The sequence below is a fragment of the Apteryx rowi genome, unplaced genomic scaffold (genome assembly GCF_003343035.1).
Source record: "Apteryx rowi isolate R43461 unplaced genomic scaffold, aptRow1 scaffold_118, whole genome shotgun sequence".
In the NCBI taxonomy this organism is placed as follows: Eukaryota; Metazoa; Chordata; class Aves; order Apterygiformes; family Apterygidae; genus Apteryx; species Apteryx rowi.
Genome location: NW_020447397.1, coordinates 2,003,920 through 2,031,140, shown reverse-complemented (window position 1 = coordinate 2,031,140; position 27,221 = coordinate 2,003,920). Strand labels below are relative to the sequence as shown.

The following is a 27,221-nucleotide window of genomic DNA, read 5'->3' as shown; positions in this document are numbered from 1 at the left end:
GAAGTGGTTTCTATTTTACTTTCTTGTAGACACATTATGCTATTAATTGATTTGTATCAGTAAACTAATTGAGCTATTAATATTTTAGATTTTTATTGTACTAGAAACAATCATCCACAGAAAAACTTTCAGATTTACAGACAGCTTAAGCCCTGGAACAAAGTATTAGTATGCCAGTGAGATCCTTATCATTAGATTAGATTTGACAGTATATCATCAATAAAGTATAAATTTTGCTTCAAAGTACTGAGTGGATCAGGTGCCTTTCAGACCTACATGTCTAAGCTTTGGGAAAATGTCTTCTGTATTTAAAAGACAAAGTCCTGCTATAATACAGTCTGCCACAAATAAAATAACATTGTTTTGAATGAAGTGGTGTTGAAATTTCTGGGATTTCGCAGTCTCAGTATTTAGTCAATTTGATTTCAGAATCGAGAGTCAACCTTTATTTTCACATAAACAACTGAAGTCGAATGGTTTATATAAAGAGAAAAGTTGGACTATTTTTTTTTTATAAAAAATTTTATTGAGAGATAGCATTTTACTACTTGTTGGTGAATACAAAAAAAATGTTCATGTCACTTTGCAATGCAGAATGATGACTGAGAACTTTAAAATGTATGCTGCAGCATCTTTAGTTTTCTGTAAGAAAAGGTTCTGTAGCTGCAGGTAGCATGGAATTTCTCATCTCTAAAATATTTGCTTAGCTACCTATACTGGACTGCATTTCTTACACTCAGATTTTTAGAGCTCCTATTGCATGCTTATAATGTTCCTTTTATACTGATTTCAAAATTAGATTTGCAGCACGCTTTAAAAAATTGCCATCATCTTATTCCAGCTCAATCTGGAATGAGCCAGCCTTTTCTGTTGTCTGTTTATCAACCCTGCTGTCTGACTTGGATTAAGAGCCAGTTATTGTTTGGTGCAGTGCTGGTCCACTATTGCAGATGATAAGTTAAACTATGGTAGGTCAGCTGGCCTTCAGTCCGAGCATTCCCTAATTTTCCATTATCTATTGCAGAATTGAAGAGACGTGGCGTCTATGGCAAAAGTTTTTGGATGACTACTCTAGATTTGAAGACTGGCTAAAAACCTCTGAAAGGACAGCTGCTTTCCCAAGCTCCTCTGGTGTGCTTTACACAGTTGCTAAGGAAGAACTAAAGAAATTTGAGGTGACTTATAATACTTGAAATTTAATATCTACTGATCACATTACAGCAGCCAGCTGCTGTTCTTCCTTCCCATACATAAGTCACTCATCAGAGACACTGTATTAATATATTGGAGTTGATGATTCTGCAGCTGCTTTCAGTGGCAGGTTTTTAAGGACAAAGGAGCAGTGGAAGGTAGAAACTGAAAACACTAATAAGTCAATCCATTCTCACATGCCATTTGTTCACCAAAGTTACATTTCTCAGGTTTTTTTTTCCTTCTGCAGCTTTTAAATATGCCCAGTGAGTAGGTACTCCATAACATTTATAAGTCTCTCTTGAGCACATATCCCTTCATATGCAAGTCACATGTTTTTGCTTTTGCTGTGATTTCATCCCTTTATTTCTCTCTGTAATACTCTGAAACCATCCCTTTACCTTTTTCTGTATTATGCACAATATCCCCATTTTAGAACCTGATCCTTGAAATGCATGTATGTGCAAGTGCTATTATATGTCCACATGGTGTCCCCCCAACTTAAAAGTTAAGTGTATGTTTGAAAATTGACAAGTTGTCACTTCAGTCAATGCTTAACAGCACATTACTAAACCCATTATGTTTGTGTGTGTGTGATGCTAGTCACATAATTACAATGGGATATGTGTGTGTAGAATGCACACACACCCTCCTTGTGTGGTCAGTCAGAGTTGAATATCTTCTGCTCAACTTCAGATTTGCAAGGAAAATATCAAGATGAAAGAGAAAATTAATTCTAAAGAAAGAGAACTAGTCATGGGCATTGTTTAGAGAACTTTGTAAAGAGTCAGATGCTATAAAGTATATGCTGTGAAGAAGAACTGCAAATTTTAAACAATGTCTAAGACCAGTTAATCCTTTTTGGTCTAACAACTAAATCAAAAAAATAAACTGCAAAGCTTTGGAACACCTCAGCCAGAGTCAGATTTTATTATTGACATTGACATTTCTGAATGTACTGGCCAGGTTTTATTGTTAACACTACCAGACTTCTTAATTAGGGCGAGGTAGAAAACTGCCATAGAATATTGATGTTTGCTTCCTGGCCATGAATACGCCATCTCAGACCTTCTTCCCCTTGTCCCTTCATCCAGTGATCAGGATCTGATCTCCTGTTCAGCAAGTTACTGTGTGGAAAACAGTACCAAAAATATCTTGGCTGTCTTTGATTTTCAGAGCTGACCTGACTTTGCCCAAAGTCTGTTTCACTGAATGTGCTTTCTTGCTTTTCATGCTGACCTTCCCTTTCCTGCAGGCTCATGGAATTTTTACTGCCTACACAGAGTCAACAGAACTAGCTGTAAAGAGAACAGTTTAGCAGCCTTTCCAGAGGCTGCTTTGCATGTAGTTTGGTTCTGCTTTTCTTTTTTGGGGGGGAGATGGGAGGGAGGAAGGGAGGGAGGACAGTAGTACATAGTTTCTACAACTACCAAAAAGCAGGGACAGAAATCACGACTGCTCTTGTGTTCAAATTCAGTGGAATTCACCGAATTCATTGTAAAGTTACAGCTAACTATGCATACTAACTGAAGTGGTTTAGTAGTTTTCTGTTTTAACTAAACATTTTTTTTTCTAATTTTATATTCCGCTCTATATTCTCAGTTGGATTAAAAAAATAATTGAGAACAGCAAACTGTGTTAGAGCCTTTCTCTTACTGAGTGTGGAGGTATTGACTTCACTGTACATATCAAAAAACTGTCCTCTCCAGTAGTACAGAGAAGTGAAGAGAGCTTACAGGGAGGAAGGCAAAAAATGAATTCCTGTGTAGCTGAACTGAAAAAGTGGAAAACAAATGTGCAACTGTTCTTTTGCTGGACAAGGCTTGGTAACAGGTGAAACAACAACTGTAAAATGGCACACTTGTAGATTCATGTTCCTAGCAAATATAAAGTCATATTTGTGCATTTGATTTGAGAATTCCCCCTCTCTTTTTTTTCCCTGTGCAATTTTAACTGAAGTCAGTTCTGCTGAGGATTTCATTCCAGTTGCAAACCTGATTGTTCCTTGTTGGTTGCCCTGTCCCCAATTTAACTGGCATTAAAACAGAGAATAGTTCTACTGAGAGGATCCTGCAGGCTTTGATCTTTTCCTTTTTTCAAACGGGCTCTTTTATTTTGTCTCTGGTCTTGTCACAGAAATGTGCTTATTTCATTTTTAACTTTGACTAGCACAATATGAATAGTATATAGTGTTTGTATAGAAATCTTATTTGCTGATATTTTAATAATAATTTCTATACAGAAGTGTGCTGTCTACCACACTCCTCCATTCCTTATCAAGGGTAGCGTCTAGTTTTGGGAGGAATTGTTTGTTTATTTATGTTGTGAGCAATATGAGAGAGCAAATTTGCAGAACTACAATGGGAGCCAAAAACTGTTCAGCCTTGTATTACTTACATATTATAGAGAGATCTGGTTAAAAGTCTTTTTTGTTTGATTGCTTGTTTGTCTGTTCCTGTGACAACATAAAAACAAGTTCTTTTTGAAAAATGGTTCAGAAATAAATTTTTTGAAGAGATTAATTCAGTGAACTCCCTTACAACATGCTTTCTCTACCTTGCTTTGTGATTGCTAGTCACAGCATTAAACTGATGGGCTAAGCTACTTATTGTTTCTGCTCTCCAGTTGAATGGCTGAGGCTTTTGTAACAATAGAGGAGGCACTGAAAGAGCGTGGCACAGACACTTGCCCACACGTAAATTGGTATGGATATTAGTGAAATTTTCTTTCCATGAATATTTTGTTAAGCTAAAACTTACTTGTATACCAGTATACCAAAGATAAAGGGATGATTCCTTCAACACCATTTTTCACATTTTTCTGGAAATCTCAGAATAAGCAATTCAATTTCTTAAATCTACTCAATGTTTGTACTATAGCAGACTCAGTATGCAAGGAAATCCAGTGAAACCACAGGAATCTTGACTTCCTTTTCTTTTTTTTTCTTTTTTTAATTGGTTTCATAGTTCATTGTTTTGTTCCCATTCTCAAATACAAGGACATAAGATTGAGCAGAAAGACCATTCTCTCTTTTTGGGGATGTTTTTAGTCATTATAACAGGTATTCTTGTTGCAGTATGTCACTTAACTATGTTAGTTTTGTAAACTTTTTTTTTTTTTTTGGCTCATTCTAGTCAGAAGGGAGCCTTTCAATCAGATAACCCTTAATAGGTGTCTACATCCCTCCTGGAGTCTATTTATCCCCAAAAGATCAGCTAACACAGGTCTGAGTGTAGAAGTAGAATCAAGATACAGGGAGAGGCTGCATATGTTTCCTGATTTCAGTAGGTATAAGTCTGATGGTATCTTTTATTGATCCTCTTCTAGGCTTTCCAGAGACAGGTGCATGAAAGTCTGACTCAGCTGGAACTGATTAATAAACAGTATCGCCGCTTGGCCCGAGAGAACCGCACTGACTCTGATTGCAGCCTCAAGCAGATGGTCCATGAAGGAAACCAGAGATGGGACAACCTACAAAAGCGAGTTACTTCCATCCTGCGCAGACTAAAAGTATTTTTCCATTTTCAAACCCTTTGCTTTCACTGCTATAGTTTATGAATGACAGTAGTCCAGGAGCTTCAGCTTCAATATGCTTGCAGTTTCTTGAGGGGATTTCCTACATTTGGAAGCAGAAGGGAGCTTATCTGCTCACTTTATCTGATGTAGTCAAAATATGAAATTTGTAAGGACATGCCCAGTGATCTCAAACACCGTCCTTCTTAGAAGATAACTTTCACAGATCTGCTAGTTGCAGCTGGAGACAGTGTTAATGAAAAGGGAACCTTAGAAAGCATGGAGGAGATGAAAGAAGAAGGTGTACTGACTTCAGATTAGATTTGAAGGACATGAAAACTGTTTCTTCAGAGAACCACTATTTCTATTCTTTTGGGGGTTGGCTGATCATTTCATGCCCCTCATTCTTTTCCCCCAGCATTTTATTGGCCAGCGTGAGGAATTTGAGACAGCACGTGACAGCATCCTGGTATGGCTAACAGAGATGGACCTGCAGCTGACCAACATTGAGCATTTCTCAGAGTGCGATGTCCAAGCAAAGATAAAGCAACTTAAGGTAAAAAGATAATCGCATAGAGAAAGGAGGAGGGAGGAGAGAAGGGATGAAAATACTAATGGGGGAGGGGAAGAATATAAGAAACATTATGCAAAAATGCAGCCTGAAACAATCTCTTACTTGCAGACTGAGACTTTACCCTCAGAACTTTTAGGATATGCTAGGTTTCAAAAGGTCCTTTTCTGCCAGAGTAGAGAGCTTTGTGCTGTGACAAATTTTCAGAAAGCAGGGGTGATAGTCTCCATTCCCTGATTATCAAAGGAAATCTCAATAAAAACTATTAATGTCAAGCCTCCGCTATCCCAACACATAACAGTTTCTATATTTGTCAACCATTTCTGCATCAAAAGAAATGCATTATTTGGAGAGGAAAAGGTGAAATGTGAAACACATAATGTTATCCAAAATTCCAGCATGTTAGCTTTAGCATCTTTGTCCATTGTAGACATTTGGTCATAGGCATGGCTTGTTTAGAGAATGGTTTTCTTTCCAAATATAACAAGTGAGGAATGAGATGGTAAACCATCAAGTATCACTGTTTTTTACTAGAAAGGCTGGTTAAGGAATGCTAAATTTGTTTTCTGATTATTGCTCTTGCCAGAATATTTGGAACCATCCCTGTTTGTTACCCACATCATTCTTGCTGAAAAATGCTAGGACTTGCATCCTTGATAACTTAAATTGTTTTAATATTGATTTCATTAATAAAGCTTTGGCTTTTTTATACAGGCTTTCCAGCAAGAAATTTCACTGAACAACAACAAAATTGAGCAGATAATTGTGCAGGGTGAGCAACTAATTGAGAAAAGTGAGCCCATGGATGCAGCTGTCATTGAAGAAGAACTAGATGAGCTGCGTCGTTACTGTCAAGAGGTCTTTGGTCGTGTGGAACGCTACCACAAGAAACTGATCCGCCTTCCTGTGTGTAAACTTCCATACATGTGTATTTTTTGTTTGTTTCTTTTATTGCCATTTTACAAATGTGAGAATTAGGAGACAGAAAGATGTTGGAGTGCACTAATATGAAACTTCTGAAACTTTCCAAAAAATCTGTGGTTTTAATTTTGTTACAACCTTGACCATCTGCCTCCCTTCATTACATGCTATTTATGTCCCATTGAGGGAGCAAACTCACCAGATCTAGAATCTTAGTAAATCATCATGCAAATCTTTGCAAATTGGGGATTTATAAACTTTGTTAATAAGGGTGGCAGTGCAGTACTAGTGATAAGCACATCTCCCTGCTCTGTCAGATAGTTTCATTAACAGATTATTGAGTTCTGTTTTACTTAAAAAACAAAAATGCTAAAGTGATTCTCCCCTTACAGAACTGTCAGATACTTGTCTCTGGAACTGAACACACATCCAAAGATCTGAGAGCAAAATGTTTTGGGGTAGCTCAAATCCTACTGGAGGAAAGGAGCAAAACACAGGTTTTTCATGGTGTGAAAGAATATAATCACGATAAAGGTCACTTATGCTTCCTGTGGTTTGCTTCCATAGGTTTCTCTAACTCATTGTCTGCATTGCAAGTGGCATCAGTAAAAAGTCTGGAGACATTTGCTTGATGTGAGACTATGCAGTGCCTTAAGCAATTAGGTTAAGCTGACATTACAAATATTCTTGTTTGTTCTGTTATTTGGATTTTTTTACTGCATCTGAAAATAAGGAAAGAGAAGTGTGAAAGAAGGGTACAAAATGGAAAGCCCATCAGTTTCACTGTTATCTAGTGGCACTTTTATTTCATTGACCCCAGTTGAGCATGCAGTGCTTCTGCACGTTGCATTGATCGGTTCTGTTTGCGTTACACTTCTAGCTGACTGATGACGATCATGACCTCTCTGACAGAGAGGTGGATCTGGATGAATCAGCAGATCTCTCTGACATACACTGGCATGACAAATCTGCGGACAGCATTCTCTCCCCACACCCTTCCTCCAACCACTTGCTGCCCCTCACCCAGCCTGTGAGAAGCGAGCGATCAGGGCGGGATACCCCTGCAAGCATGGACTCCATCCCCCTGGAGTGGGATCATGACTATGACCTCAGTCGAGACCTGGAAACAGCTGTTTCACGGGCACTGCACTCTGAAGAAGAAGAAGGACAAGACAAAGACTTCTACCTTGGAGGAGCAGCTGGTGTAGCAGGTACGGTGGCAAAATGTGTGTCCTGTTCTCTCTCAGTAAAATGTTGCTTGCATGACCACTTTGCCAAGGAGCTCATGGAAAAATATTTTAAATAGCCCCTGAAGATCTGAAATAGCTTTCCCTAAGTGATCCCACTGGCCTTCTGGCCTTAGAAAAAGTGCTGGAGATTCCTGGATGACTGCAGCCTTGGAATATCACAGAGGCATATGTGATATGACAGGGAATTGGCTGTGTCTCTCTGCCTGCGGTCTGCCAGATGGGATATGTCATCTGTAGCAGTAATGCCTAATGCATTGTCCTGACTAGAAGAAACTATACTGGATACAGCAAGAAGCATGAAACAACTGAATGAAGAAATTCAGGGGGAGATTAGACCCACAAACGAGACCAAATCATGAAGTGCTTAAGTAAATCTTAACTCATTCCTTACCCAGGCAAGACTCCAGTGTTCTGGCAACTGTGAGTTTAGCCTGAGGTAGGATCTCACGTCTTGCTCTCCTAGGAAGATGGAAATCCTTTTTAAGTGTGTATGCTTTGTGTAATAAATCTTAGTGAGTGGAAGTGCCCAAATGCAGCTTATTCTGCAGGAAGACTTACTGGTATATCATACTCTGATCTCATGGCTGTCTTTTAGTTTTCAGGTCATTGCTTTGTTCTGAGAAGAGTCAGGTTTGCTTTGATTTTACGGCTTTTTTTAGCAGGCTCTCTGTGTTTCACTCTTCATCCTTTTTACTTCTCCAAAAGGGATATTGCTATTAGAACCATTTATATATTCCATCCAAGGAAAAGGACTCCTTCTGTGAGGAGACAGCCATTGCTGAGCTGTCAACTTAGACTGTGCTTTTATTTTTTCAGATGTAGAGATCCCTGAAACTCTTGAGGCCTATGTAATACTCACAGAAAACACACTCAGAAATATCTCTGGTAGGCATCAAAAAAGACTAAGTACAGCCAGATGCAAATACCACAGTGCACAAGCATAACATCTTTTTCTTCTCTTAGCATCTGCTATGCTTTTCACAACTTACAAAATAAATATTTCTTATGCGATGGCATTGGCATGTAAATGTAAAAGCATCCTGMTTTACTATTATGCTTAAAGGTATTATTAGATGCATGGATGAAACAATGAAGTTTAAAATATTGTCTAAGATGCCCTCCCACCTTGGCTAACTAGACTAAGCTGACCAGTACTTTGCTAAAATTGGCATCTATTCTCTGGAGTCCCTTAACAGGACTCAATGTTTTGTTACTTCTCTGAGAGAAGAGTGGTTCCTAATGAATAAGGCAGATGGAAAAGATAGTGAGCAAAACCTAATTTTCATATTTACATTTTTTTCACAGCCACAGCTTGAATTATTACTTATATGTAAACTTTTGGGCTAGTTGTTCCAAAATCTTAAAACGGTAACAATGCCAACGTGAGGTATTGTAGTCCAGAGTCTTTATCCTAGTCTTTCCTATTGGAAGAAGGATTTTTTTTCAAGTTGCTTTCATTTTTAAAGATTAAACCTACTGTTTCATTTTTTGAGAAGAAACTCTCAGAGAGATTAGATGCACTTACAAATACCTTCTCTCATGATATCACAGTTTTCCTCTTTGAAATAGTGATGTAATTGCAAAAGTGAAATGTCAAACATTTTAAAACCTCAATTCTACTGAGACCTCAGTTTCACTGTCTGTTTTTATTTCTTCCCCAAAAGAGTGTTGTGAAATAATGTTATGATTGATTGGGTTAAGAGGGCATTTTTAAGAGTATAACGAATAGCAGTCTATATAGAAAAATGTGTGTTGATTCCTGACTTGTGAAAATCTTGGAAGTAGTGAGAGAAAGGCAACATTTAATAAGTTGCTCCATCCATTTGGGTTTTTTTGGTATGAAAAAAGATTAACCACCCAAGAGGCACCATTTTCTGTCATCAGCTGGATGGAAGGATCCCCCTGTCTGTGCATGTTTTCAAACGTGTCTTTATAAACAAATTCAAATCAGGCACGAAATGACAGAATACAGATAAAAGTGATCATATGGCTGTACCCTGCCTCAGGTCAGAACTGGCTATATCTAATTCATATCACAGAATTCACTTAATCTCTATAAAAAAATGCAAGTTTATCCTGCTTCAAAAACATTGGTATGAGTTCCAAACTACTTGGATGAACAGAGTATAATCCACATGCGAAGTATCGTGCAGATATCTAAGCACTATTTTTGTCAAACCCTTAACTGGAAAAACACTGTAAATTTTGCTGCTTAGTATGGTTCCCTAAATCAGTTGTGGACTATTTGCTGTGGGCCTTCAAGATGTCCAGTCATCTTTGGACCCTGAGGATACAATTATAACAGTATCACTTATCATTTATATAATGCCTTTTTTCTTCAAAATTTTATAGAAATAGAATCCTTTCATGTAGATCAAAATTCTACTCTGTGTAGTGCAGAGAAGTAATGCAAATAGAAATAAGGAGAAATCAAATTTTAACACAGATCATGGGACAGGACTTCAGGATACAAAGTTGCCAGAGAGCAAATCTGAAAAGAAGCAATGCTCTCTCCAAAATGTGTGAGGATAGCACACAATTAATCAAGAACTGTGCCCTTCAGAGAGCAGGCATTCTCTGGGGGAAAATGTCCCTTCAGAATAGGTTGCAAGCCTGTTTGAAACTCTGGGGTCTTTGATAGCACTTTTTTTGGTATAATCATCTGTCCTCTGGAAGGTTGCTAACACCCTCTAATGTAATTAATTGTCAGTTTGCTTTGACACTGTCCCACTCATACTGCTGTAATCACACTTCTCCTGTACTGTCTAATCTAGCTAGTGCTGGTTTGGTTCTGGTATTTGTTCTGCCTGTGCAAAAGGTAAAAAATTCTGGAAAACTTGAGTGTCAGTCACTATTTTTGTTTTTGGTATAGCAGAACCTGGTGCCCTGGAAACACATATCCGACAGCTGGACAAGGCCTTAGACACCAGCCGTTTCCAAATACAGCAAACAGAAAACATCATCCGCAGCAGAACACCTACGGGACCAGAGCTGAATTCCAGTTACAAAGGATATGTGCGTGTGCTTGAATCTCATCACATGCTGACAGAACTGAAAATCACTGTTCTTAGACATGGTGATGTGTTTTGGAGCACAAGTCAAATCAGTACTCCAAGCTTAGATTTGCTATTGAAAGAAATATAGCTGTTGCAACAAAGCAATTAGATATTATTGCTCCTCAGACTTACTCACTCACGTGGTTGCTACCCTTAATCACATGCTATTGTTGTTTATGTTATTAGTGTGTTTACAATAGCATAAGATTACAGGAACATGACTCTAGGGAGTTTATTTTCCTGTTACATTTTTGCAGATGTCCAAAAGGACTTTCTCACACACACGTTTTTATCCGTTTAAAGATGATCACCCTTGTTTAAATTGCTCTGCTTTTAAAAGCAGATTTTATAGCCTGATGCACAGTATTTGTTTTACTGATGAATTATAAACATGCATCATGTAACCAAGGTTGCATATAGGGAATCTGTGATTAAAAAACTTTCTCAGAGAGGTTTTCTGGAAAGCTGGTCTATAAATTATTCTAAACATTTCATTCCTGAAAGAACTGAAAGATTAGGTGCTTGGAGGCAAGATAACATTTTCAAACTACTGTTAATTTGCTTTATCACATCTTCTAGTGTCTTTTCTTGTAGTATCATGTTTAGAATAAATGTCACCTACAGATATTCATTCTTTGATTCCTGCTGTACCAAGCAGCACCTTGGTACAATGGCAACCAAGTTATTTCCATTTAGTTTGAACTTATGCTTTAAGCCACCATATACATTTTGCTGTCAGTATCAGTGCAGACTGTTAAAGTAATAGACTTTACCTTCATATTTGGACCTACTTTTGGAAATTTATGGAAATTGCATTAATTTTGTACAGTGCACACTGAGGTGGTCTTTTTTGTTTCTTATTTTAACACAGATGAAACTACTAGGTGAGTGCAGTGGAAGCATAGACTCAGTAAAAAGGCTTGGATATAAACTAAAGGAGGAAGAAGAAAAATTATCTGGACTCATTAACCTGAACAGTACTGAAACACAAACAGCTGGTAAGTAACATCTAGTTCTTTCATGGAAAGCAATTGTGAAAATCTGCAAGCATGTGCAGTGCTGTTCTGAGAAAGCACGTGGTATTATATACTGCTGTATACATTTACCAACCTTTTCCTCTTCCATATTGGTGTGGAGAGAATGACTGTGTCTGTTACCATGTTCTGTTTAACATCTATTAGATCATTATAAATCAGTAAGTATTCCTTGTATATACCATATAAAGGCACTAGGCATACAAGTACATTTTAAGAACTTCTTCATATCATGAGACATAACCCTAAGCCTATGGGCAAGTCCCTGTAGATGCAATATGTTTTTGTATTCAGCTGACAAGTTTTAAGCATCTGCTGCAGAACAAGTGAATTGCACTGTAAAAACATGGATTTCTACCAGAGACTACAAAGGCAGGGTCTCCATTCTCACCTTGGTTAGATGTACTACCTGTGCAGTCCTTTTTATTCTTGGATGATTTGGTTTTTGATTTTAAGTTGATGGGGTGATATAACTCGTCTTTCTCTAAACCATAGTGTTTTCAGATAAATAACTAAAAGAAATAGTTCCTAATTTTCTCTGTTTAAAGTCAGTATTTCTCTAATGCATCAATGGTAGCTTAGGCAAACATGGTGAGGTGTGAATATTAAATTGTAATAGATAGAAATACTAATGAAAATAAAAAATATGTGGCTATTTAGACATCTTCAGATTTCATGCCCCATTTGCATTTATACTAATTTATTGTGTCTTTATACCAATACAATCTGTTCTAAAGACCCTTATGTATCAAATAACTGTTCTGTAAAGTCATAGGAATCTGACATTAGAAAGTGATAAAATTGCCTGTTGGCTGGTCTCTTATTCAGATTCTTCATTCTTTCTATCCAAAGTCTCTTTCTTCAAACTAACTTAGTTTTCTGCATAGTGTTTGGTGGTTTTGAACTTTCTGGGTTTTATGGAGTTTTTCTTTGTCCTGCACAGGATTCAGCTGATGCAATTGTGTGGCTCATTAATTTTTTCTTTTGTTGAATTTTGTGTTTATTTTTCCAGGTGTAATTGACCGATGGGAATTAATCCAGGCCCAAGCTCTAAGCAAGGAGTTGAGAATGAAGCAGAACCTTCAGCAATGGCAGCAGTTCAACTCCGACCTTAATAGCATTTGGGCTTGGTTGGGAGAAACTGAAGAGGAGCTGGAGAAGCTCCACTGTCTTGATCTCAGCACTGACATACAAACTATTGAGCTCAGGATTAAAAAACTGAAAGTGAGATTTTTTTTCCCCCCATGAATTACCTTATAAGCAGACCTCAGTTGAATGCATGTTAGAGAGGTAGCCCATAGGTGCAGTTGGTTTGCTCCATGCCACACGTAGCAGACTACAACTGATAATTGAAGAAAGTAACTGTCAAAGTGATTTTATAAGTCAAGTTACTGGCAGAAAAATATACTACCAGCATTTACTACAGAATCCAAATGAATTTTTGAAATATTAATTCTATGCCAACTATAATTCCAGAATGCACAGATAATTACTGAGGTCAGCTGAGCTAATGAAAGAGGGGGGGGGAAAGGCCAATTTAAAAAAAAAATCTTCTGGAGAAACTTGTATTGCTCTTTTAAAAGAAATGGATCACTGGGACATATTACTTTGTGTGAAGGAAGGAGAGAGAGAGAGAGAGAGAGAGAGAGCATGCGCCCAAAAGAGCTGTAGCCTGCCCACTGATGTCACCTAGTGCAACATCTGCTTTACAAGTATAAAGAATTTGGTGTCCTTTGCAACATTCCCTTCTCCTGTCATCTCAGATGCATCATGGCCTGAACACTGCTGTTATAGTATCTCCTGTGTATTTTACTGCTACAAGGTCTCCAAATGTGATGCTCCACAACTTCACATTCAGTTATTAGCATCTTATAATCTTGGGCACAAAAATGTGGAGCCAATGTCAAAATGCACTGTGCTCCATGCTAGGAATGAGGTGGACAGACAGTAAACACTGTTTCCGGCAGTGATCCATCTAAAGCATATTAATGCTGATCTTTGCTGGAATCCAAATATAGCTGCCATAAGTAGTACAAAGGTCACTGTGACATGGGGCTTTTAAGTAAATGCTGTAAACTAGGTGGAAAAGGGGACATTTCGTAAGAATCCTGTTCTTATCTCACCCACTCTTGGAAAGCCCATTAGTGCCCTCCAAACCAAAAGAGGTGGGGTTTCTTTTGTGGCTTCCAATGTAAACAAATCAGAGTTTTTATACATGTCCTGCTTCTATAAATTGAAGTAAGTTGTTTATATTCTTTGTGTGTTTTCTTTTCCCTCAGTAAAAGCTTTTATTTTAAAATACTGTTGACAGCAGTTTCCACTTGCAAAACATGCTGCTTTTTATGTTTATCAGCAAACTGAGAAGTGAGGGCAAAAGTTTTATTGTGAGCTGTAATAAGATTGCCCTACATCTCTTTAAATTTTCCTGGGCCCTCCCTGTCTTTAAATATCTGAAGCATGAGCCAGTTCTTCTGATCTTTAAAATTCAACTATGACTTCAGGCTTTTAAGACTTTAAAAGTTTAATTGGCTTGTTCTAGTTTATGTTCACAGTAAAATTTTAGTACATGTTAAAGAGTGAACATTTGTGGTGTTATCACAGAGTTACCACAGAAATCTCATATCCAAAGCAAAGAGACTGTTACAGTAACGTACCGTTCTGTAGTTACTGATGGCAAATCACTGCATTCTCCTTGATGCCTGCTCTACCTGGCTCTTCTAGAAGTCTCATATCTTACCAATTTCATCCCTTTCTTCCCCCCACCCCACTTTGTCTTGTCATCAAGGAGCTGCAAAAAGCAATCGATAACCGCAAAGCGATCATCTTATCCATCAATCTGTGCAGCTCAGAATTCACTCAGTCTGACAGCGAAGAGAGCAAGAAGCTTCAAGAGCGCCTGTCTCAGATGAACATGCGCTGGGAACATGCATGCAGTATGATCGAAGAGTGGCGCTGCTCACTGCAGGATGCATTAATGCAGTGCCAGGTCTGTATTACACTTTGAAATTATCAGCATCCCACATGTAATCTATGTCATCATCTGGTGTGCTTATTATCCAAGCTGAAACTTGCCCATATGAATTGAAATACAACTTTGGCTAAATGATTTCTGAAGGATACACTTGCACTACCTGAAGCATGTGTTTCAAGCCCAAGGTTTTCTAAAGTTGTCATATGTGGAATAGTGTTCTAATCTACTATTTTGCACCATTATAAGCTCTGCTGTTTAGCCAGTAGGACCCATCATAGGATAAACTAAAATCCTAAATTTGACTGGAATTTTCTGCTACAGTTTAAAAAACATCACTCGTCACTTACAGGATTTCCATGAAATGAGCCACGGGTTGCTGCTCTGGTTAGAGAATATTGACAGAAGGAAAAATGAGATTATGCCCATCAGTCCAAGCCTGGACTCAGAAACTCTGCAGGATCATCACCGACTTTTAATGGTAGGGCTATAATCACACCCTTCTCTCCCATCATCAGAAAAACAGCCAATCAGATTTATCTTTTTCTTGAGGGCTAGTGCTGTATATTTGTATGCTAATATACAACTGTGGGACTAAGGTCGGGAACTAATTTAAGTTCTAATTTAATGCCAATCACTCTTGTCAGTAGCAAAACTAATGATGGAAAACTTGTAGGCAACAGCTAGGCTTCTGTCCATCTTGTCATTTTGTTGTGTTTGGTGTTTTGAAAAGTCTGTCTTTGGGGGGAGCTTGCTGAGCATCAGGGATGTTAAACAATTACAGAATGAACTACCAGCTGTTCCTCAAATTTCAAGTGAAGAATTAGAAGTTCTGGTTACATTTTCTCAGGATTGGAAATTGTTATTGCTCCTCTTTTCTTCATTCTTTCCATTTCATTAATTTCGAAAAATAAATTGCAAAAATAATTTCAATTAAAACTTCTGGTGCTTGCCTTGGCAATAGCAAATCAGACGTGAACTACTGGAGTCTCAGTTGAAGGTGGCATCACTGCAAGATATGTCCTGCCAGTTGCTAGTCCATGCTGAAGGCAAAGACTGCCTTGAAGCCAAAGAAAAGGTGCATGTCATTGGAAATAGACTGAAGCTTCTTTTGAAAGAGGTCACACGTCACATAAAAGATCTAGAGAAAATTCTAGACATTTCAAGTAGTCAGCTGGTAAGTCATCTTTTTATTCCTTGTCATTTGTTAGGCACACATTTTCCATTCCTCTGACCATCTTTCTCTGATCAGTGCCTTGCTTGTCTTGTTTGCAATACTTACAAAGATAATACACTTGTAATCTTGAATATCATGAAGTAATCTTGCACTTCATAACRTAAACATCTCCTTTTGCAATATGTTTGTTTTTCTTGTTATTCAGTAATTTTTTTTTTGGTATAGCAAGAGGAATTGAACATCTTGCTTTGTTTATATTGCTGTTACTGATTTGGTCAACTGGCAAAGGATATGAAATAATTATTCTAGTTGCAGTATCAAAAATTGGTAGTGTGTCAGTTGTCATTTGAAAGGAAGATGATGCCCACTCTTCTGAAAGAAAAGATGTAACATAAATCCTTTAATAGGCTATAAAGTCTCTCATTGTGCCTTCTGAGCTTTAAGCTGGATTCCAAATCTTTTAAAATTATCTTGTACCTCAGGGTATTTGAGAGGGAGTTATGTATATATCTTCACTGACTCTGGCAGGTGTAAACTAAAGATTTCAACATTCTCCATTGGTCTCAATCTCCACCATTTTTTTCAAATCTTGGACTAACCCAGTGTATAAAGCATGAGATCTCAGCTCTTCGCTTCTGCTAGTGGGTTTTTGCCTGTGTTTGTAAAATCTTGGTGGTACCCACCTCTTGGAGCAACTATAGAGCAACTATTTTTTCCTGTATTGACTTTGCCAGAAAATGCTTCACCTAAAGCAATTATGTTTTAACTACTTGTTTGCTTTTCTTTTCCATCAGGGCTAATGGAGAAAACATGTAACGATTTAATCTTATAAATTTGCTACCAAAATTTAACTGTTTTATTTTACTTTCTTGGGAATTAACTTTGCTGGCATTTCACTCTGGGGCTTGGGGTTTTTTGAGTTTGTTTACCTGAACAGCTAGTTTCTGTCTTTCTGAGATCCATTCCTTCTGAACTTTAGGATTTGTCCTCATGGTCCTCTGCTGATGAATTGGACACATCAGGCTCAGTGAGTCCTGTATCTGGAAGAAGCACTCCAAGCAGACAGAGAACGGTAATTTCCTGGCACATACCTTCTGTCGCCTTCTGGGTGGGAACTCTAGATGTCTACAGTAGTTTTAGCCAGCTGAAAGGCCCACCTTCTCACTTGATAGGAAAGGAAATGACATAAACCAAGAAAAAAACACAGCTGCTTTCTCCAACCCTGCTGCATATCCCATCCTGCATGAAATTAGAATTGGTAAATATTCTCTAAAACCAGGGCTGTCAGTGTGGTTGGTTTACCATGATATGGCATGTTGTGTCTCTTGTATTTTGTTCTAGTGATGGCAGCATCCCAGTCTGGTCTTGTCTGCTATAATCAGTTCTCCATTTCTGTTTGGCCTTCTCTTCAGAGCCTTCATCAAGAATCTCAATAAGTATTTCTTCTTCATTTCTGATGAAGGTTACAGATAGTCTTATTGAGACTTTGGATGAACAGCTAAATAGAGCTGAAGGGCATAAAGCATTATTTGAAACAGCTATTTGAACAGGACCTAATCAATGGCTATATGATGGCAACTCTGGTGTTGTCTGTTTACATTGCTGGCACAAAATTCAAGAATTGTAGCAATACATGCCTAGCACTTAACGCTTCCATACTCTGAGCCCAGAATGGAACTGCAATTATTTTGTCTTTTTCTGCAATACTGTTGGTTGATTACTTTACTTTTTTCCTTAGTTCTTAAAACAATCAATTTTTTCCATTTGCACTTTTTGTAAAGCCTCTGAGTTCTATCGTGATAAACTTTACAGCTCTTGAAATTGATTTTTTTTTTCTTGTTTTTTGCATTCACTAGTTTCCTTTTAGATGCTAGTATTAGAATGTAAAGGAATACTGGCTTTTCAAAGGGAGAAAGAATATAAACCTGAATATTTTATTTCTGAGGTCAATGCTTTCATCTTTTAAATTTAGAGTTAAATTACTAATAAAAGCTCTGATATCACAGAAGATTTGACTGGAGGATGCCTGACCATTGCAGGAAATGGAGAAGTATCTTACCATAAAAAACTCTGGCTAAAGAGTATGTAGAATTATAATAGGTTTCATGTTAACATTTTAATATGCATTTGTCTATCTCTAATACATTAGTGTTTATGTACATGACTACTTTTTTTTTTTTTCATTTTTGTCCATGATGTCTGATTCCTTGGGGTCTGGTTTTCAAACTTCTGTTTTTTGCACCCCCAATTTTGGAGACTGAAGTCATATTGCTTAGAATTTCAGTGCCAAATACACCAATGCTAAATAAATAATTACTAATACCAAAAATCCAATCAGACTGATAATCATCTAACTGTATTAAATGTTCTAGCAAATAGTTGTGAGTGCAGGAAAGCACCTACAGTTATTTGGCCTTCAAAATTGTGGGGAGGAGGTGTAGAAGAGGCCAGGCTTCTAAAAGGAGGCACCTGGACCTTTTTTTTCTTGAGAATACTAATTTTGCTGCAGTTACATTTTGAAATATATATTTTCCCATATTCAGTTCAATTTTTGTTTCATATTACAAATTATTCGAGCTAAATTTCTACCGAATTTTTTAATCCAGAGCTACTGTTTATAAATGTAATGACTACAAATGTTATTTTCAAGTTCACTGTGTATGTTCCAATCACTTTCATACTTAACTAAATGCAAAGAAAAGCCAGTTTCCTTGGTTCATGGGTATTGGTCACTTCATTTGATTTTTTTTTTTTTATGTTTCCTTTGCTGCACTTTTAATTTAATTTCATCAGTAGCTTGTCTTTATTTGCCTGGACTGAACATTCTTCTTTCTTTACCCCCTATTCATTGCAAACAGCCACGGGGCAAATGTAGTCTCTCACAGCCTGGACCCTCTGTCAGCAGTCCACATAGCAGGTACCTAATTCTCCTGGTTTCTGCACTCTGTTCTAGAACCCCAAGAGGATGATGGAAATTGGCCGTTACGGGTGTCTGTCCCCACCGACTCTGTCAAGTGGCCAGGATTTAAACAAGTCTGAAAACTTTCCTTTGTTATTAGTTTGGCAAAAGTAGGTCTCAATTACTTCAAATTATTTGTTAATAGAAACACTGGTTAATCCTTGGAACATGCAGCTTTTGCTTCTCAGGAAATTATTTTTTATACTCCTGATCACTGTGAGTGTGCGTTTACACTCATGATGCTTATTGATTATTTCATTTTGGCATAATTTAACAGAAATACCAGTAGGTTCATGGCAAACACTTTTTATCATCCTCTTTACCTCTACATATTAATTTAAGGCAGGTAATAAGCCAATACTATATTCTAGAATTCACAAAACCCACAGATCTGGATGAGACATACTAACATCCTTTTTCTTTCCTTTTTTTTTTTTTCCACCTTGAAATGTTTTGTTCAGTTTGTGGGTTTTCAGCACTTATGACTCGAAATTAAAAGTCAGCATCTGAGGTTTTTAAAATTTGCAGTCACTTTCTCTCCCCCTGTCAGAAGACTTGCAGTATAATGTGCTAACATTGACATGACTCTTGCCAAGTGCTTGCATCCATGTATTGCTCTGGGAGCAGCACTGCCCCATCTCTGTCTGACCAGTAGAGAGCAGACTTGCAGCTACAGCTTTTTGCTTTCCACCTTGTCTCCAGCAACCTGTCATCCCCGCAGCTAACAGTGCTTCTGCATTCTCTGTTGTTGTCAGTGTGATGTGTGTCCCTTCACTCTTTCACTGATCAGTTCACTAGACTGTAGAGTTATGAAATTAAAAAAAAAAAAAAAGTAGGTGAACGGGTATACATATACCCATTATGTATGAAGCAGAAGTCCTTTGCTATTCCAGTATCTTACATGTTGCAACAAGAACCTAAATTAATCAGAAAATGTGAAGAAAATATCTTTGTTATTTTAGTTAAGTCCTAAATCTTATTTCTTCTCTTTATAGCAAAAATGAATTAATTTATTTTTAAAATAACTTATGTTAAAGATTTGAGCTTTGAAAGAGAGCAACACTGCTTTAATACAGTGATTAATCAATAATCAGGCAGCCAAAAACATACCTTGAATGTATTATTTTTTCTGTAAGCAAAATCAAGGTTTTTTCAGAAAAATCAGTCTCAAATATAAATGAAATAAAGAAAAAAAGAAGTGCTTACTGTATAGATGTTTACATAAACACTTAAAAAACTATACAATGTAGCAGATATAAAGTGATATAACCTTCACTGCTTCCATTGGTGATAAGAAGCTGCCTTGTTTATGGGACTCTTTTTCTTTTTTGAGGGGGAAACATAATTAAACCACATAGGAAGTAGGTGACACGTACACTCCATCTTTCTGTTTGATGGAGAATGAGAATTAGTTTTTCCAACTCCAGTCTGCTATAAAGCTTGGCATTCTGTTTCTCATAGGGAGTGGGAAAGGGGAGGAGTGGGGCTTTACTCTGCAGCCATTAACATCTAAGAGGAATGGAGGATGTCTTGGGCAGATAAGCATGCTTGCACTATCAACRTTGTACTCAAAAAATATATTGTGTGTGCTCTTCCGCTCTCCTGTACATTCAGACCACCTCTGCCAACCTTTTGAGAGGGTTTCTGGTTATAGGTGTGAGCAGCTGGCTCAGAGTGCAGCTAGCACTGCTTTGCAGCTTGGAGATCAGCCTCTCTTCCAGCAGTGGCATTGGTGCGGCACCTTTCAGATCAAGTCTTTCCAGCACTGTTTATTAACACATCTTGTAGCAGTACAACACAATGTTCAATTTGTCATTCAGACAAGCATGGAATACGAATGAGTCACTGCTGAATAGGAAACTTAATCAAATGCGCAAGCCAGACAGGTTGTGGTTGATGTATAATGTGGTTTTAACTGATAAAGCAGTACAAGCTGTCACTGTGTTCTTTAATATTTTGACATGCCTCTGATCAGAGTACTTTGTGTTTGATCTTGCACTGGATCAGCAAACCCTGTTAGAGTTTAGTATACAGGAAGACTAAAGTCAATTTTAAAATGTTTATCACGTAGGAGGTTGTGGAAGAAAGTTCATTTAAAAATTAGAGAGACAGTGTTTTGTGTATAATAAGCTTGATATCACTTTGCCTTCCCCATTATCATAGCAAAAAGACAAGCGTATCCCATGTGATGCTAAGGTATAACCTTAACCTAGATGTTACATTGTGGATTTCATTAAACGCACAGTCAGGAGGTATTAGCAATGGTGTGCTAAGTGGGAAAAGCAAATCCAAGAAGCACCTTCCCTTCCTTCATCAGTTTAACAGAGCTCTCGTAAGTGCACACCTGGCTCTGTGCCTCTGGGTTTTTTGAAGTGATTAAAATGTTAAAAAGATTAAAATAATTGTTCAATTTGCTCAGGGGTGTTTACATTGTCTCTCTTGAGCAGCTCTATTCAAGTCTTGGCGCCAGAGTGCCAACCTCCATTTCCTGCTCTCTCCAAGCCTCCCCCAAATGACTAGTGGATGTTTAAAGGTCACTTGTCATTCCTGGAGCAAACCAGGCCACAACACTCTTTTTGGCTTTGGCCGCATAATGACAGTCATTGTCACGAAGTGGTTCGAATATGAGGATTGGGCTTGGATTGCCAGGGTTGTGCTCCCATGAGTGCCCAGTGCTCTCTCTTAGAGCTTGTTACTTAAACTTCATATATAACTGCCTGTAAAATGGATGCGTTCATCTTCTTTGCAGGGTAAGCCAAATTTGGGGTTGGGGCGATATGATGCTGAGAGGCAGGGAGAGAAGTGATGTCAGGACACAGCCAACAGAGGTAGCTCCTAGAGAGGTCTCCAAAGTCACCAGAAGGAGTCATTGCCTGCTCTCACCTGCAGAATCGCATACTGTCTCCTTCATAACTTCAGCAAGCTCCGTCTTAAGATCTTAGAAGTAGTGGGGGCAAAAGTCTACTGGAAACTTCATCTCTCTGCCTATGAGAAAGTACAATCATTTCCACCTTGAATATATTCATGGTTAGATATAGTCATTTGTTCTTGTGCCAACGTTATCCCTTCCTTTATTTAAACAGCTGTTTTCCCTCCCTTGTGTCTGTTCTGCACTATTTTACAAGGTTTTAGTCCCTCTCAGGTTCTACTTTGATAAGCCCAGCTCTTTGCCTCTGTTCCTAGGAGAATACTTTATTTTCTGACTCCTTTAAGCCTGTGTACATTTGAATTCACTTTTCAGAAGCATGGTAACCAAAATGATACAAACTGCTCCAGATGCAGTCTCACTAGTGCAGACTAGTGCACAACAAACAAACCCCTTTTCTCTTCTGGAAATCTCAGATTGAAATATATCTTGAAATTGCTTTTGTCTCTTTTCACAGCTGTATTCTATTAATGGCTCATGGCTATCCTGGGTAAAATAACAGCTCTAGGTTTTTGTCTTCATATCTTCAGCATATGAACTTCCGAATTTGTAACAGAATTTTTTATTACTATCTTACTATAATCTTAAACTTCTTAAGCTACTTCTTAAACATCTTTCTGATCTTTGGCATCATCCACTTTTTTCTGTGTGATAAGCCAATCCTATTTTGTGTTTGGAACAACTTTCAACTTCTGTCATCATACAAATGAAATTTGCTGTTCTTTGTCCATTAGTCACTTCCTTCCCCACTAAACTCACTGTATTTATTTCTATCAGCTCAGCTCAAATGATAAATTCTTCTCTTACAATCTTTCAGATGTTTACTGCAATCCAAACAGATTACTTCAACTGTATTTTCCTTGTCAGAAAATAAAATAAAAATCAGTCATCTGTAAATGAAAGTACTTATCTGAGCTGAAATTAAAGTTCAATTTGCCCATCTGACGTATTGGCTGATAAATTAGCTTCTCCTCTCTTGAAATGCTTAGGAAAGAGTTCCAATTTCACTGACATTACAGACTCCCACAGTAAGGGTTGCTATTGCTTGCTCTTTGTAGGTTCATTTATGAGATTTCTTGACATGAAGAAACCTACAGTTGGCCTGGTTTGCAGCTGTGACCTCCCCTTTTATCTAGTTAGTAGAAATTGTGTATGGGCTGAGTAACAGGTGGCCTTGCTACTTTCTGTCCTTAAACAGCTGCTAGTGTGACAAATAATGGAGTAGTCAGAAGAGAGAAAGCAAGAGATGCAAGCTCAAGAGAAAGAAATTACATTTTTCACCCAAATAGTGTACAGTACTTCGGCTTTCCTTTCCCCTGCTGGAGTAAATAGGAATTCTGCTCTATATTAATAGTGAGCCTTTTTTGTTAACAGTCTATATTTTAAACCACCTTTCCTTACCAAATCCCTTAAAGACTTTAAGGTGAGCATTCCATTTTTCAGCCAATTATGTCCATTATACAGGAGTACCTGCCATAAACAGTGTCAGTATAGCACTTGAACTTTTTAGTACTCACCCTCTGAAGATTTTCATAATGTTTCATTATTTGCTTGTTGAATTGTTTCCATGCAGTTTTAGAAACTATTGTTCAACACCCTACCTCACTGCAGAAAAGGTGTTTTAAAACACTTTTCCATGAGCTGTTATAGTTTTTGAAAGAAAATTTATTATGTTCCCTGTTGAGAGCAGCTATGCAGTTTGCACATAATTTCACTCTTTTCTTTTAGTAAACATGAAACAAAAAGTGCTGGATTGTGCTACCACATCCATAGGAAAAGAAAAGGATAATTAAACAATACTTCTGATTCTGCTTCTTGGAAATTCCCCTTCAGACACCCAGTGTTGTCTCAGAGTAACTTTCTGTTAATGAAGAAAATTCAGACTTTGCTGATTATCAGAGAACACTTACTAACTGCAGAAGTATAGCCTTTTTGGATTGGGATTAACAACATTTGTACAAAGAGAGCCATGTAAATAGGTGGACTGTGCAATCAAATGCTTGGAAGGTAATTAAGCACTCCATGTTCCCTTTGTTCCTGCCTCAGCCCATTAACTTCCCATCTTGGCATTCTTGGACAGAAGAAGTCCTGATCTAATTGAACTTTAATATGGAATGCTCTGATGCTGTTAAATGTGCCATATCCTTTCAGTGTGTTCTTTATAATACATGATCTTACATAATACAAGAATAAGCAGCTTTCTATCCAAGCTATAATAATGCAGATTCAAACAACGTGCAATCTTTCGTTTTGATCCTCACTCCTTCCTGAGATATTTAGGTTGGGTTAATCATTTAGCATACTTGAGCATACTTGTTTATTTATCTGTTGGTTGTTTCAGTAAATCCGTCTGGTTTTCTTGAGGTCTTTGTAATGGGATGATACGTTATATGAGCAGGCCAGTAGAAACAGCCTCAAGCTGTAGAAATAAGTTTTTCTCACCATGTTGGGAAGGGGACCCTTGCCAAACTTGGCATAGTTTTGAAGATGGCATTTTGATTTTTTGCATGCTTTCTCATCCATACAGGATGGAAAGCACAAAGGGATGGCAAGAAGGAGACTCTAAGGAATCAACAGCCACCTATATGCTCTACTGGGGGAGCATCTGACATCAGCCTACAGGCCTACTCTCCCATACCTTCAAGTTGAGACTAAATCTACATTTATGTGCATTGTTACCTCTTTAATCCTAGCAAACCATATTTGGGGGCTTCATAACTGTAGCAGCCATACAGATGTTTTATAGCAACATCCATGTCTAAAACAAAATTGATGACATAAAATCTYAATGGAAGAATTCTTGATGCAAATGATTTGAAGGCTCTAAATTCTTCTGGTTTTTGGCTAGTTAGTGCTAAAGTACACTACTTTTCCATGCCGTTTAATTAGCACACTCAGACCACTCTGTAACTTGCAGAATCTCTCTTTTTAGTGATCCACTTATGTCAAAACGTGTCATCCACTTATTAGAGCTCTGACAATTTCAGTCAAAAGCAGAAATGTGAAATTTGTGTCTTTATCCTTTATTAAAAAGTAGATTGGAGTTCTGTGCTTAATTTGAAGTGTCCCTTCGGAAATGTTTGCCTTAGGTCTCACTTCCCCCATAGACATGTAACATATGTTATTTCWTGACAGCTTTCACAGACACAAAGGGGAAAATTACTCAAAATGTGAGGGCATCCAGTCAGTTAAGCAAATAAATTTTAATTGCTGATTCAGTGCAAAATTCAGAATACATTGTACTTTGTAGAAAATTAGTCCCCACTACCTGAATGTTGGTATATTAATTAATTGAGTATTGATGTAACTGAATTGTATTGCATTTGTGCTATTCCAAATGAAATGAATTTGGTAACTTCTGCAAACCAAATGCAGTTGATAATTTAAACAAGGAGACTTCCCTTTTAGACAGGCATTTTGTTTTTTCCCCTTCTCAAGAGCACAGTGCTTCAAGTGGAAAATCTTTCGCATAGTTGAGGAGGGGGCTGTGCTATCACAGAGACCATTCTCTTGTGATCTTTTTGGTGTTTTCCAATCCAGTCTAGGAATACGGGGTCTCTTAAGGGAGCTGGGGAAATAGCATATTYGGTGAAAAATACTTCTGCTATTTGTCAACCAAAGCCTGTATTAATTCTAAAACAAACACTCAGGGAAGGCTGACTGTCAGAAAGCAACGCCCACCCCAGTAGTGTTTGAGTTTGTTCTCCTGTTGATCTTCTTTCCTCAGGTCCACAAGAGGTGGCTCAGGTTCCTGCCCTTCTGAGTCCAGGCCAGTGTGGCAGCACTCGTCCTTCTTCCTCAGGGTCCTCCGAGCTGCTCTGCCTCTTCAGCTGCTTTTGCTGCTCCTGATCGGGCTGGCTTGCCTGGTGCCGGTGACTGAGGAGGACTACAGCTGTACTCTGTCCAATAATTTTGCCCGATCTTTCCACCCCATGCTCAAATATACTAATGGCCCCCCTCCATTATGAAGCCGTGGAAGACCTTGGTGGAGGGCTGGCCGGGAGGCAAGGCCTGTTTTAAAGTGTTATGGCACTCAGTGTGGCAGCTTTAGCTCTCTGCAGTAGCCGCTGTGTCCATATTCTCTACTGGCACTCAGCTAATAATGCATCAATGTATCAGTATCAAATTGCGCAATGTATTACCTGAGTTGCATCACTTCAATACTTGCATCCCTGGCATGAAGGATGATGTGAAAAGAGGGAAATGTCTTTCTGTCCAGCATTCTGGATCTTTTAGCCACTTTATATCCAGGTCATCGCCCTATACTATGCATAGCCAAGGACTTTATACTGTAGACCCTTTCCTATGTGCTGCTTTAAACGAGCCATTAGCCAGTCTATGTTAAATTCCTTCTCAATATCTACAGCATACAAAATAACCAGTGCTAAAGAAATTTTAGAGCATTTGTAACATACAATTTTAAAGGATCTTGTATTGCAATGCGTTATTCCCGGTGGTTTCTGTTTCAGGCATGGTGTTCTAACCTTTGCTTTGGATGCACAAGCTGTAAATCTGAGAAGCACTTTTTTAAGGTTTAAAAAAATGGATGTAATAAATAAGATCATGAAAGGTTTTATGAGGAAAAATGTTGAATGTCAAGTTGAAAAACAAAGAACATATTTATGTATGTACAGTTTGCTAAGCCAAGTTTTGTTTGTATTGATTTCTTTGCATTTATTATAGATACCATAAAATATTTTGTCTACGTGCTTTTTAATAACAACTATGAAAACCTCTAAGTTTAGAATGAGATATGTATGGTATAAAAAAAATTACAAGCCGTAAAAATGCTGCAGTTCTAAAAAGAATTAAAATAAAAAATGCTGTAACAAATTAACAATATCAGGTATATGCGGGAACAAGAAGATTTTTGCAAACTTGTTAACAAACAGTAAAATACATAGGAAAGTATTACATTAGAATAGAAGTTGTGCTGACATTGAAAGCTGTCTTTATTTTGAATTAATAATTTGGTGACTTTAGGTGGGTTTGTTTTTCAAGCAGCTTCTTGAAGTTCGTTATCACCTGTGGGTTGTTCCTGTGTGCATGTGCGTACATGTATTTGTACACACATACCCTGTGCTCTGACAATTGAACAACTGTACCAGCCTGCACTGAAGCAGACTCTTTTCTGTGGGTGTACTGGAAACTTCTGAAGAACCTCCATAGCATCTTGGCACTGAGACTGATGTTTATGCTTTACCAGTTAGTGTAGTTTAGTGGAATATACCCAAAACATAGGCATAAACAGCAGAAAAACAGAACAAGATGAAAACTCATAAATTTACCAGAAATATTATAGAAAACTTGCAATCTGAGCAGTGGCAGACACTTTGCCCAGCTTATGAGTCAGAACTTGGTCAAAACAGGATTCTTTTCAATTTTTAAGAACTACAGAGTATGATCCTATGTTATTGCTCTTTAAAGTCATTACACACAGTGTAAATTTTTCCTACAAGTCAAGTGTTTTTATGTAGAATATACTGGCCTATGCAACAGAACAAAGAAGTCAGAAGAAAATGTAAGCACATTAATTGCTGTTACATAGAATTACTTTTCTGGGATGCCATAATTTGAGCTTTTATGAAGGAAGAGTTGTCAGAGGTAGAGTACTACTAACTGAACTCGTGCCATTGGAGGAGCCAAAACAAAACT

The 27,221-nt window shown here is 37.8% G+C and overlaps 1 protein-coding gene across 3 annotated transcripts in view; it reads left to right on the top strand.

The window, feature by feature from the left end:
- Positions 1 to 26,262, top strand: part of SYNE1 (spectrin repeat containing nuclear envelope protein 1) — a 105,754-nt gene extending 79,492 nt beyond the window's left edge. For all 3 annotated transcript variants that reach the window (XM_026083583.1, XM_026083594.1, XM_026083603.1), the window contains 14 exons: positions 1,025 to 1,175; positions 4,519 to 4,701; positions 5,123 to 5,260; positions 5,990 to 6,181; positions 7,077 to 7,407; positions 10,319 to 10,461; positions 11,374 to 11,500; positions 12,549 to 12,760; positions 14,322 to 14,522; positions 14,857 to 14,985; positions 15,469 to 15,681; positions 16,661 to 16,753; positions 18,635 to 18,750; positions 25,294 to 26,262. In XM_026083583.1, coding sequence (XP_025939368.1) covers positions 1,025 to 1,175; positions 4,519 to 4,701; positions 5,123 to 5,260; positions 5,990 to 6,181; positions 7,077 to 7,407; positions 10,319 to 10,461; positions 11,374 to 11,500; positions 12,549 to 12,760; positions 14,322 to 14,522; positions 14,857 to 14,985; positions 15,469 to 15,681; positions 16,661 to 16,753; positions 18,635 to 18,750; positions 25,294 to 25,534 — 2,470 coding nt within the window. In that variant the 3' untranslated portion in view covers positions 25,535 to 26,262. The remainder of the gene's footprint in view (positions 1 to 1,024; positions 1,176 to 4,518; positions 4,702 to 5,122; positions 5,261 to 5,989; positions 6,182 to 7,076; positions 7,408 to 10,318; positions 10,462 to 11,373; positions 11,501 to 12,548; positions 12,761 to 14,321; positions 14,523 to 14,856; positions 14,986 to 15,468; positions 15,682 to 16,660; positions 16,754 to 18,634; positions 18,751 to 25,293) is intronic.
- Positions 26,263 to 27,221: the final 959 nt, after the last annotated feature.